General features: G+C 44.1%; 2 protein-coding genes across 2 annotated transcripts; both read right to left on the bottom strand.

The window, feature by feature from the left end:
* Nucleotides 1-438: 438 nt before the first annotated feature.
* LOC140489123 (ferritin, higher subunit-like) lies at nt 439-2,837 on the bottom strand. The gene is made up of 4 exons (XM_072588357.1): nt 2,808-2,837; nt 2,114-2,260; nt 1,397-1,522; nt 439-573 (listed from the first exon to the last, which is right to left on the bottom strand). The coding sequence occupies exons 1-4, from the start codon at nt 2,835-2,837 to the stop codon at nt 439-441; spliced, it is 438 nt and encodes a 145-aa protein (XP_072444458.1).
* Nucleotides 2,838-10,805: 7,968 nt separating this feature from the next.
* Nucleotides 10,806-13,108, bottom strand: LOC140489121 (ferritin heavy chain, oocyte isoform-like). Its single transcript, XM_072588356.1, has 4 exons — nt 13,007-13,108; nt 11,938-12,084; nt 11,197-11,322; nt 10,806-10,952 (listed from the first exon to the last, which is right to left on the bottom strand). Exons 1-4 carry the CDS (start codon nt 13,106-13,108, stop codon nt 10,806-10,808), a joined length of 522 nt encoding a protein of 173 aa, XP_072444457.1.
* Between the last annotated feature and the right edge of the window lie 276 nt (nt 13,109-13,384).

Genomic DNA, 13,384 nt, shown 5'->3' with positions numbered 1-13,384 from the left:
GCAAATGCTACTCGGGTCCTAGAGCTGCCTTCAGTATTTGACACCCCTGCATTGCAAGAGCAGTAAAAAAAGGAATTGCTTTATTTGTCCCACATGGGACAATGTCGGCACTGCTGCATTTCCTCACGTGGAGGATAGTTATTAACCAAGTAGACTAGAGACACTGATGCCAATCAAAAGCAGAATCTCTATTCTCCACCATAGAACGTGGATAAGAGAGAAACCATTTCCCAGCTTCGGAAACCACCATATAAATAATCAAGTATAGCTTATCCAAGAACAGTCAAAAAGGTAGTGTAGCTCCAAGCAAGATATTCAACCTTTATATTCTTGTAAAAAGGAGTAATTTTAGATGATTGGTTTAATGTTTAGATTCTGATTTAACAAAATTGCTGGAAAACAGTAGCTATTGCAAGAAGAAAAATCAATATTTCAGGTCTAGCAACTGTTCTCAACTGATTTCACGCCCCACATACTGCCAAACCCAAGTTTTCCCAGCAGGTCTTCTTCCTGAGTTGTAGCAGCCAGGTTTTTGGCTTCAGTTTTAAAAAAGTTGAAAGAATAGCTCAGAGTCTAGCAGTTGTGTCAAACATTTAGACTGGGATTAGATTTCAAACTATTGACTAGAGGCTGTTGCTATAAACTTGTTCCAGTGAGTACAGGCAGACAGTGAGTATTCCTTACAAGTCAGAAAGCTTAAACTGTTGTGGAATTTCCAATGATGAGAATTGCTCACTTAGTCCAAAAATCCCTCTACACAGCCGAATAAAACAGAACAAATTATTGGGACAATCATCGAAACAAGGTTGAGAAAAAAGGATTTAATGATCAACTGTTAAACATCAAAACCCCAAGAACCCAATGAAACGAAGTAGTTACACACAGTACTCCGTTCCATGGTGAACACTATTTTAATTTTGTACAGAGCACAACCAAAGTCATCCACTCGAATGAAGTCACCATGTCCAACAGATGGAGTCCTTGAATCCCACTCAGCTCAGGGTGAGCCTGTCAAACAGGTACTCTCCCAGGCCATTCTCAGGGGCTCCCAGTCTCTTCAGGTTGGTGATGTGATCTCCCAGCTTCTTGATCATCTTCACTTGCTCATCCAAGTAGTGCCTCTCCAGGAGGTCACACAGCTGGAAGAGGAGACAAAGATTAGCCTCAAGGAACAAACCATGCACCTGAAAAAGTGATGTCCCAATACAGATGTGGGAAATCTCCCCCACATTGTGAAGGGGGAGAGGTGCACTCTGGGATGCCTGTTGAAAAGCTTATGATTTCAGCCTGCAGGAGGTAGGCAGATTAGAATTGGAACCCCCCCACCACCCAACCAAGGAGTAAACAAAGATCATTTCCTGCCAAATGTTGAGAGAAAAAAAAGTGAAGAACTCACATGAGGGTCTGTGTGGCCAGAGGAGAGTTTGTGTAGATCCAGCAGACTCTGGTTCACATCCTTCTCCATCTGTAGAGCTCTCTGCATTGCCTCCAGACCATTGCCCCACTCATCCTGCTCTGGCTTCTGGAGCAAGGGAAGTCAGGAGAGAAAAGAAAACTAGTTCATCTCAGACAGGTGGATCACAGGCTACATCAGATCAGTCCATTATTCCAAAGAGTTACATTTTACTGACTCCTTTAGATGTCACTGTTCCCAGAGCTTAAAATTTAGAAACATACCATACTGTGAAAGCACATTTTGAAAAGGTATAATCCAAATGTAATTCCTCGCTTTACTGTTCTATCCCTTTTGATCCTTTTGACCAGCCCATTAGAAACATCTTGGAGATGCAGAAAGGAGATGCTGCTCCCTTCCACCCCTCTGGATTCTCTCATTCTTACTTCAGTAGAGGGGCATTGGAATTGATAGCTGAGGTTATATAGTTTATCATTCTTACATGAGAATGATTCTCTCCATCCAGTATTCTGGATCATCCCAATTGGCTATTGCTGTTTCACAAGTGCAAAATAGTCTCCAATTCAGTGCATTGCTCACCAATACAATCTCCAATTCATATTGCATTTATTCAGTCTTGAGGCTCAACAGATTGGAGTGATACCAGTCAATTGGAGTTCACACAAAACACTAAAATCTCCAAAGTTTACAGAAGCCAACCTTGACATCCTGCAGGAGGACTCGGCCTCCACGTTTATTCTGGAATGCCATCAGTTTCTCAGCATGTTCCCGTTCCTCATGGGACTGCTCCTTGAAGAACTCAGCAAAGTGACGCAGGGCAACATCATCCCGGTCAAAGTAAGAGGACTGCAAGTGGAGATAAAGTGGGAAGAAAGCATTACTTTCATTCTTGGGATAATCAGAAAGTGACCCTTCCACCATTTCAATTCCCTTCCAATTAATTGAAGTGAGTGACAAAAGCAGAATGTCATCTGTTGATTGTGATCTGAATAGCAGACATTTTGACCTCCCAGAAATGAGGATCTGAAAAAAAAAAACACCAACTGCAACCCCTGGCCTGTATCTTAGGGAGGCAGTGTGCTAGTGTGGCAGAGTATCGAGAAGGTCCTTATTGGAGACAACCATTAGGTATCTCTGCACTGCAGGTTAGGAACATTCCTGCTCACTACTGGATGCTAGAGATCATTGACCAACAAACACAGGACGTGAACATGACTAACAGGCAGAGATCTCAGTCAGCTACCCGATTACCAACCTCACCCACCTGAATAACCACACTGTCCTACTATCTACTCTGCACAGAATCTGGACTGTGCTATTTTTAGATCATTCACATTTCAGGTGAAAAAAAGAGACCCATTTAATCACCTTTCCTGACAATAACCAAACTCACTTCATCTTCAACAAAAGACAACAGCTTCATTTGGGCAGCTTTTAAATTCAATACATTTGGTTTAGAGAAAGTTTTTTGAAAAAGAGATTTGTTATGGAGTCAGATGTACAGCACGTAAACAAACACTTCGGTCCAACTCATTACACCATCCAGATATCCCAACCCAATCTAGTCCCACCTGCCCATATGGCTCCAAACCCTTCATATTCCCATCCAGATGGCTGTTAAATGTTGCCATTGTACTAGCCTCCACCACTTCCTCTGGCAACTCATTCCATACACATACTACCCAGAGTGGAAAAATTGCCCCTTGGGTCTCATGACATTCCCCTCTCACCCTAAACCTATGCCTTCTAGTTCTGGGCTTCCATACCACAGTGAAATGACTTTGTCAATCCTATCCATTCCCCACATGATTCTATTAACTTGAGGTCACCCCTCAGCCTCCAACACTCCAGGGAAAAACAGTCCCAGCCTGTTCAGCCTCTTCCAATAGCTCAAATCCTCCATCCCAGGCAACATCCTTGTAAATCTTTTCTGAACCCTTTCAAACATTTCACAACATCTTTCCAATAGGAGGGAGACCAGCATTGAACAAAATTCAAACAGTAGCCAAACCAATATCCTGAACAGACTATAAACTAAAAAGAGAATTAAGACAACACCAGCCTCTGCAGTCAGGTCACGGTGAGTTTGTGTCCTTTTGAAAGAAATAGATTTGGATGATGAAAGGTTTTCAAGTATTCTTTTAAAATAAAGTTTGTTGTGACCAATTACAATAGGGGCTCAAGGAAGAAGGGTCATTTGAGTGGGAGCAGCGGCCGAGTAAAAGTGAACCCAGGAGACTACAGCTAAGGTAAGATAGTTTGTTTTAAAATTACTTACCTGAAGCGGGCAGCGGTGTTTTTTTTTCTCTCTCTCTTCACGGAAAGAGCGGGAGCAGCAGAGGAAGTGACAGCAAGCAGAGGGGCAGCCGGGAAGGAGAACAGTGAGTATAAATACTCACCCTTTAACACCAACGGTCATTTGAGTGGGAGCAGCGGCCGAGTAAAAGCGAACCCGGGAGACCTTTCACCGCAGAGAGCGGCGCGAGCTGGGCGGAAGTGAGGTTGGAGCGCAGAGCTGGGCGGGAAGGTAAGTGATTAGTATTTGAGTGGGTGCGACCACCGATACTCCTGCCGACTTCGTCTGCAGGAAATGCAGTCAGATCCTGCTCCTCACCGAACGAGTTAGGGAAGTGGAACTGGAGCTGGATGAACTGAGGATTATTCGAGAGGCTGAGAGGGTGATTGATAGAAGCTACAGGGACATAGTTACGCCAGAGAACAGAGGTAGCTGGGTAACAGTTAGAGGTGGGAAGGGGAAGAAGCAGGCAGTGCAGGGTTCCCCTGTGGTCGTTCCCCTAAGGGGGTAGGTTTGCTAGCACTCTTCGGGGGGGTTTAAACTAATTTGGCAGGGGGGTGGGATCCAGACTTGTAGTCCAGCAAGTAGGTTAGTTGTTTTTCAGGATGTCCAAGAATGTCGTGAGGCTGTGGAGAAGGTAGCACTGACAGGGAATACTTGCGGACACAGAGATGGGCTCAAATGCGTATACTTCAACGCAAGGAGTATCAGAAATAAGGTGGGTGAACTTAAGGCGTGGATCGGTACCTGGGACTACGATGTTGTGGCCATCACGGAAACGTGGATAGATGAGGGACAGGAATGGCTGTTGGAGGTTCCTGGTTACAGATGTTTCAGTAAGATTAGGGAGGGTGGTAAAAAAGGAGGGGGGATGGCATTGCTAATTAGAAATGGTATAACGGCTGCAGAAAGACAGATCGAGGGGGATCTGCCTCTGGAGGTAGTATGGGCTGAAGTCAGAAATAGGAAAGGTGCAGTCACCTTGTTGGGTGTTTACTATAGGCCCCCCAATAGCAGCAGAGATGTGGAGAAACAGATTGGGAAACTGATTTTGGAAAGGTGCCGAAGCCACAGGGTCGTAGTCATGGGCGATTTCAACTTCCCAAATATTGATTGGAAGCTCTTTAGATCAAGTAGATTGGATGGGGCGGTGTTTGTGCAGTGTGTCCGGGAAGCTTTTCTAACGCAGTATGTAGATTGTCCAACCAGAGGGGAGGCCATATTGGATTTGGTACTCGGTAATGAACCGGGACAAGTGATGGGCTTGTTAGTGGGTGAACATTTTGGTGATGGTGACCACAATTCTGTGACTTTCACCTTGGTTATGGAGAGAGATAGGTGCGCACAACAAGGTAGATTTTACAATTGGGGGAAGGGAAATTACGATTCTGTAAGACAGGATCTGAGGAGCATACGTTGGGAGCATAGGCTGTCAGGGAAGGATGTGGTGGAAATGTGGAACTTTTTCAAGGAGCAGATACGACGTGTCCTTGATATGTATGTACCGATCAGGCAGGAAAGAAATGGTCATGTGAGGGAGCTTTGGTTGACGAGGGAGGTTGAATGTCTAGTAAAGAGGAAGAAGGGGGCTTACATAAGGTTGAGGAAACAGGGTTCAGACAGAGCAGTGGAGGGATACAGGATAGCCAGAAGGGACCTAAAGAAAGGGATTAGGAGAGCTAAGAGAGGGCATGAAAAATCCTTGGCAGATAGGATCAAGGATGACCCCAAGGCATTTTATGCGTATGTGAGAAACCTGAGAATGACGAGAACAAGGGTAGGTCCGATCAAGGACAGTAGTGGGAGATTGTGTATTGATTCGGAAGAGATAGGAGAAGTCTTGAACAAGTACTTCTCTTCAGTATTTACGAACGAGAGGGACCGTATTGTTGAAGAGGAGAGTGTGAAACGGACTGGTAAGCTAGAAGAGATACTTGTTAGGAAGGAAGATGTGTTGGACATTTTGAACAACTTGAGGATAGACAAGTCCCCCAGGCCTGATGGGATATATCCTAGGATTATGTGGGAAGCAAGAGAGGAAATTGCAGTACCGTTGGCAATGATCTTCTCGTCTTCACTGTCAACAGGGGTGGTCCCAGGGGACTGGAGAGTAGCGAATGTTGTGCCCCTGTTCAAAAAAGGGAATCGGGATAACCCCGGGAATTTCAGGCCAGTTAGTCTTACTTCTGTGGTAGGCAAAGTAATGGAAAGAGTACTGAGGGATAGGATTCATGAGTATCTGGAAAGACACTGCTTGATTAGGGACAGCCAGCACGGATTTGTGAGGGATAAGTCTTGCCTTACAAGTCTTATTGAATTCTTCGAGGAGGTGACCAAGCATGTGGATGAGGGTAGAGCAGTGGATGTAGTGTACATGGATTTTAGTAAGGTATTTGATAAGGTTCCCCATGGTAGGCTTATGCGGAAAGTCAGGAGGCATGGGATAGAGGGAAATTTGGCCAATTGGATAGAAAACTGGCTAACCGGTCGAAGTCAGAGAGTGGTGGTAGATGGTAAATATTCTGCCTGGAGCCCAGTTAAAAGTGGAGTTCCGCAGGGATCAGTTCTGGGTCCTCTGCTGTTTGTAATTTTTATTAATGACTTGGATGAGGGAGTCGAAGGGTGGGTCAGTAAACTTGCAGATGATACGAAGATAGGTGGAGTTGTGGACAGTGAGGAGGGCATTTGTCGTTTGCAAAGGGACTTAGATATGATGCAGAGCTGGGTTGAGGAGTGGCAGATGGAGTTCAACCCTGCCAAGTGTGAGGTTGTCCATTTTGGAAGAACAAATAAGAATGCGGAATACAGGGTTAATGGTAGGGTTCTTAGTCAGGTGGAGGAACGGAGGGATCTTGGGGTCTATGTTCATAGATTTTTGAAAGTTGCCACTCAGGTGGATAGAGTTTGTAAGAAGGCCTATGGAGTATTATCGTTCATTAGCAGAGGGATTGAATTCAAGAGTCGTGAAGTGATGTTGCAGCTGTACAGGACCTTTGTTAGGCCACATTTGGAGTACTGTGTGCAGTTCTGGTCGCCTCACTTTAGGAAAGATGTGGAAGCTTTGGAGAGGGTGCCGAGAAGATTTACCAGGATGTTGCCTGGAATGGAGAATAGGTCGTACGAGGATAGGTTGAGAGTTCTCGGCCTTTTCTCGTTGGAACGGCGAAGGATGAGGGGTGACTTGATAGAGGTTTATAAGATGATCAGAGGAATAGATAGAGTAGACAGTCTGAAACTTTTTCCCCGGGTACAACAGAGTGTTACAAGGGGACATAAATTTAAGGTGAAGGGTGGAAGGTATAGGGGAAATGTCAGGGGTGGGTTCTTTACCCAGAGAGTGGTGGGGGCATGGAACGTGCTGCCCGAGGGAGTGGTAGAGTCAGAATCATTGGCGACCTTTAAGCGGCATTTGGATAGGTACATGGATGGGTGCCTAATCTAGGATAGAAGTTCGGCACAACATCGTGGGCCGAAGGGCCTGTTCTGCGCTGTATTGTTCTATGTTCTATCTTCTATCTTCTAAGGGGAGTCAGTTTCTCTGCTTGTTCTGTTGGAAATGGGTGAGAAAGATGTGCAGTTTTCAATGGCGGGGAGTTCAGAGTTGGTGGTGGTGGGTGTGGGGTGACAGTGTAGTGACACGGGATAAGCTGTTTAGACCTGAGATGAGGAGAAATGTCTTCACCCAGAGAGTGGGGAGGCTGTGGAATTCTCTGCCACAGAAAACATTGAGACGAAAAGATTGAATGTTTCCAAGAAGGAGTTAGGTACAGCTCTTAGGGCGAAAGGGATCAAAATGTTGGATGGAGAATGGGAAGATGATCTGCATCTGAACAGTGTTTCCCTGCCTCTATCTCCTGACTGACCTTTCTGTGGATTGTCACCTCGCTGTGATGGAGAGCCTCGTGTGTCCCGTTGAGTCTGAGAGCGATACGTCAAGAGTTTCCACCTCCTGGCAGGGCCACCCAGGATGGTAAGGTCAGAGGGGAGGATCAGATAAAGTGCAATGCAAATCAAATCCTCAACGGCCATGCATCCAGGCAGAAGATATTTGTCTGCTAACCACGGGGGTGGGTAAAGGCTACAGCAGGAGGGAGATCACAAATCAACATTTCCTTGCCACTTGAGCTGGCTCTACCTTCTGTGAAGCACCGTGTCAGTGTTGTGAGCTGTAATTTTGTGTGCTTGTGCATGTGTGTGTGCATTCACTATCCTTCGTGTGAAGAAGCCATTCCGAACATTATCCTGGACAGTTTAGTTCTAATGTGAAGATTCTAATCCCATTCCACATCCTCAGTTCTATTTGACCCCATTGTGAAGAAACAGTTCCCCTCTGTCTACTCTGTCAAATCCATTTATCACCATAAACATTTCAATTATGCTCATCCCTTAACTTTCTACCCTGAGGAATGTGGGCAAACTGTTGATGTCATTTCACCAGCTCTTTATCTCTGAGTTCATTCAGAAATTCAGGGCTGCACCATTAATACCAGAACTGAGCACTCCAGATGTGGTTGAACCAGAATTTGACACTTTCACAAAGAACCTCCATCCATAGGGATTTGAACCTCTTTCAGATCAGGACTAATATTAAATTAGTTCCTTTGTTTTGTGTTTTTACGTCAGTTCACTACATTTCTATCCAATTGTCTGAATAATTTCATTTTGATCATTAGTTTTGATAACAAGCAGAAGATGTCACCTTTTATAAAACACTGTGAATTGTCTTTCTTGGTCAGAAGTGGATCACTTTACACTTCCCCTCAGTGTCCTGTATCTGACAGTCTCGTCCACTCCATTAAACTTTGAACATTCTGCTCTCATGGTCATGTGTCACCTGATGTAGAGTCATCATTTTATTGATGGCCCTTCATTGATACCATTTACGAATCTCATGAACCGTTCTGGCTCCCAGTGCCTCTCCTTGGGGAAAGTAATCAGATCTTGCTATTTTTAATTCACTCCCTGGCTGAGGGTGCTGTTGGCTAGGCCAGTATTTATTGCCCATCCTTAATTACCCTTGTCAAGGTGGTGGTGATTTATCTTCTTGAATTGCTGCTGTTGTCTATTTGGTAGAGGTAGACCCACAATCGTGTTAGGTAGGGAATCCAGGATTTTGACTCAGTAACAGAGGAAGAACAGCAATATATTTTCTGAGTCAAAATGGTGAGTGGTTCAGAGACAAACATGCAAGGATGGAGTTGCTATGTATCTTTGCCCTCTTCCTTCTAGATGGGAGTGGTCATGGGTTTTGAACATGTTGGCAAATTCCTACAGCATTTGGTAGATGGTACACCTTGCAGTAGTTAAGTGTCAGTGGGTGGAAGGAATGAATGTTGATGGCTATTGTGCCAATGAAGTGAGTTGCTTTGAAGTGGAGCGTGTCAAGATCGTGGAGTGGTGTTTGTACACTCCCCATTATAAAGACTGACAGTCCCTCTCCCAAGCCAATTCCCCAGCAATGATCATGAAATTCCCTGTCAATGAAATCATTAAAGGTGGCTGCTTTAAATTAAAAGATTCAAGCCTAAAATCAAAATGCACACAGGGAACCACCACCACCTGAGAACTGATGAACATAACCAAATCCATAGATAGCCTTATCACCTCGAGCATCATTTCTAATATCAACATTCAGAGCCTGCTCAAGCCTGCAAAATGGACTCTCAGTTTGCACACTGGGGGAATTGGAAAAGAACATTTGACCGAGCGGTATGTGCAAATTTAAAGCACATTATGCATTTTCAATCCCAATAGTATTGATATGTAAAGCATCAGAGCTTACATTTGTAGCAGACATTTATAGAATACCAATGGAAATGGGAAATACTGTCTCCCCAGTCCCCAAAGACACCCACCTGCCCCATATATCTCAGTTCAATCTGAGAAAAATGAACAGTGTAGCCTTATGATGATTGAGCAGTCATAACCGAGTTATTTAGTGACCCCCTTATTCTATCATGGGCTGTGATTATGATACACCCGATCAGTACTAGTCACCTGTTAGACTTCCCTAGAACTAGGTCAATGTCACAGTGACTCCACACTCCATGCAGAGTACAATCGAAGGAGAGCTGATTTCATGTAAATTAAAGGAAAAATAATTGGAACAAAAGCCTGCAAATACTACTCTGGTCCTCGAGCTGCCTTCAGTATTTGACACCCCTGCATTGCAAGAGCCGTAAAAATGGAATTGCTATATTTGTCCCACATGGGACAATGTTGGCACTGCTGCATTTCCTCACGTAGAGGATAGTTATTAACCAAGTAGACTAGAGACACTGATGCCAATCAAAAGCAGAATCTTCATTCTCCACAATAGAACGTGGATAAAAGAGAAATCATTTCCCAGCTTGGGAAAGCCACCATATAAATCATCAAGTATAGCTTATCCAAGAACAGTCAAAGGTAGTGTACCTCCAAGCAAGATATTCAACCTTTATATTCTTGTGAAAAAGGAGTAATTTTAGATGATTGGTTAAATCAGAATCTAAAAATTAAACCAAATAGCTGGAATACAGAAGAAAAAAATATCAATATTTCAGGTCGAGCAACTGTTCTCAACTGATTTCACTCCATCCATACTGCCAAACCCAAGTATTCCCAGCAGGTCTTCTTCCTGAGTTGTGGCAGCCAGTTTTTTGCTTCAGTCTTAAAAAAGTTGAAAGAATAGCTCAGAGTCTAGCAGTTGTATCAAACATTTAGACTGGGATTAGATTTCGAACTGTTGACGAGAGGCTGTTGCTGTAACCTTGTTCCAGTGAGCACAGGCAGATAGTGAGTATTCCTTCCAAGTCAAAAAGCTTAAGCTGTTGTGGAATTTCCAATTATGAGAATTGCTCACTTCGTCCAAAAGTCCCTCTACACAGAAATAAAACAGAACAAATTATTGGGACAATCATCGAAACAAGGTTGAGAGAAAAGGATTTAATAATCAGCTGTTAAACATCAAAACCCCAAGAACCCAATGAAACTAAGTAGTTACACACAGTACTCCGTTCCATGGTGAACACTATTTTAATTTTGTTCAGAGCACAACCAAAGTCATCCACGAGAATGAAGTCACCATGTCCAACAGATGGAGTCCTTGAATCCCACTCAGCTCAGGGTGAGCCTGTCAAACAGGTACTCTCCCAGGCCAGTCTCAGGGGCTCCCAGTCTCTTCAGGTTGGTGATGTGATCTCCCAGCTTCTTGATCATCTTCACTTGCTCATCCAAGTAGTGCCTCTCCAGGAAGTCACACAGCTGGAAGAGGAGACAAAGATTAGCCTCAAGGAACAAACCATGCACCTGAATGTGACATCCCATTACAGACATGACCATCACCACCACATTGTGGTGAGGGAGGGGGACAATCAGGGATGCCTTCTGAAAAGGCTTCTGGATTTCAGCCGCAGGAGGCAGGGAGATTAGATTTGGAATTGTCCCCCCCCAGGGAGTAAACAAACAGATTTCCTTCCAAACTTTTGGAGAAAAATATGAAACTCACATGAGGGTCAGTGTGGCCAGAGGAGAGTTTGTGCAGATCCAGCAGACTCTGGTTCACATCCTTCTCCATCTGCAGAGCTCTCTGCATTGCCTCCAGACCATTGCCCCACTCATCCTGCTCTGGCTTCTGGAACAAGGGAAGTCAGGAGAGAAAAAAACAGCTCATCTCAGACAGATGGATCACAGGCTACATCTGATCAGTTCAGTATTCCACCAAACATTGCAAGAGTTGGATTCCAGGCCAATTGTTTTACTGACCCCTTTAGCTTTCACTGTTCCTTGAGCTGAAAGCATTTTAGAAGATCCTACTGTAAAACTGTTTGAAGATACTATAATCCAAATGTATCTAAAAATATGCACCAATGGTGGTAATTCCTTGCTGTACTGTTCTATCCCTTTCGATCCTTTTGACCAGCCCATTAGAAACATCTTGGAGGTGCAGCTATCTTCCACCCCTATGGATTCTCCCATTCTTACCTAAGATTACTAGGTGTGTTGGAATTGACATCTGAGGTGATATAGTGGATCATTCTTACATGGGAATGTTGCTCTCCTTCCAGTATTCTGGATCATCCCAATTGTCTATTGCTGTTTCACAAGTGTTAACTAGTTGTTTTTTTTAATTCAATGCATGGTATTTGTGAACAATTTATTCAAATCTGGAGACAATAAACAGTTTGCATGATACCAGTCAATTCGAGTTCACACAAAATAAACCTTCAAAAGGTTTACAGTAGCCAACCTTGACATCCTGCAGGAGTACTCGGCCTCCACGTTTATTCTGGAATGCCATCAGTTTCTCAGCGTGTTCCCGTTCCTCATGGGACTGCTCCTTGAAGAACTCAGCGAAGTGACGCAGGGCAACATCATCCCGGTCAAAGTAAGAGGACTGCAAGTGGAGATAAAGTGGGAAGCAAATCTCAATCTTATCCACGGTTCAATCAGAAAGTGACCCATCCCACCATTTCAATTCACTTCCAATTAATTGAAGTTAGTGACAAAAGCAGAAAGTCATCTCCTGTGACTTTTGGCCCAAATAACAGACATTTGGATCTCTCTGAACTGAAGATCAAAAAACCCAACTGCAACCCCTGGCCTGTATCTTAAGGAGGCAGTGTGCTAATGTGGCACAGTACTGTGAAGGTCCCAGTTGAGGACAGCCATTAGACATCCCTGCACTGCAGTTTGGAAACATTCATGCTCAATGCTGGAAGCTGGTGAGGTCATTCACCAACTGAAACTCAGGACGTGAACATATTGATTAACATGTGAAGTCTCAGTCAGCTCTCTCATTACCAAGCTCACCCATCTGAATAAGTATCCACTCTACACAGAATTTTGACTGTGCTATTTTGTAAATCAATCATTCACATTTCAATGTGTGAAAGTGTGCCATTTAACCACCTTTCCTCATTCAAAGTTATGAAACTTACTTCAACAGAAATAGCTTTATTAGGACAACTTTTAAAATTAATACATTTGGTTGAGAGAAATTTTCTCAATAAAGTTGAGTCATAACCAACTAAAGAGAATTAAGACATCACTAGCCTCTGCAGTCAGGAGGGTAATTGCCAGTGGTTACACTGTGCAGAGTTACAATAAACTGGGGACCCTCACCCAAAGGAGGGTTATAATTTAAGGGCCATCCTAAACAGGGTTTCAGGGTCAAGTGGGTCCAGGGAAGGGGACAAGGACAACTGTCTCAACACACAATTTGCTCAGACATATGACCAAGGAAATTCCGAGGTACTCCATATAGCTACATCACAGTCTTAACTTTAAAACAGAACCTTCAAGACCACAACCCTCACCATGGAGAGGTAAACATAGGAGGAATAGAGCTCCAGGTTGATCTGCTTGTTAACAGCATCCTCACAGTCCTTGTGGTAGTTCTGACACACTTGGGCGGCCATCTTCACTATTCCTGCTCACTATCACTGAGATAACTCCAGACCTGAATCTCACTCCCATAAGCTCTTGTATTTATCCCCCACGGAACATCCAGGGAGCAGTATCACCAATGATGATTGACAATTCCTGACACCCAATCAGGAATTTCCCATGAACATAGGCCCCAATGAGAGAGTGGGGATGTGTTAACCAGAGCTGATCAGAGGTGTAGATTAGAATCAGGTCTGGATGATTATTCTGTGATTGGAACAGTAGGAGGTCACTCAGCAGAATCTCAG

The sequence above is a fragment of the Chiloscyllium punctatum genome, chromosome 18, assembly GCF_047496795.1.
Source record: "Chiloscyllium punctatum isolate Juve2018m chromosome 18, sChiPun1.3, whole genome shotgun sequence".
NCBI lineage: Eukaryota > Metazoa > Chordata > Chondrichthyes > Orectolobiformes > Hemiscylliidae > Chiloscyllium > Chiloscyllium punctatum.
The sequence above is the reverse complement of the archived record's forward strand: the minus strand, read 5'-3'. Positions and strand labels throughout refer to the sequence as shown.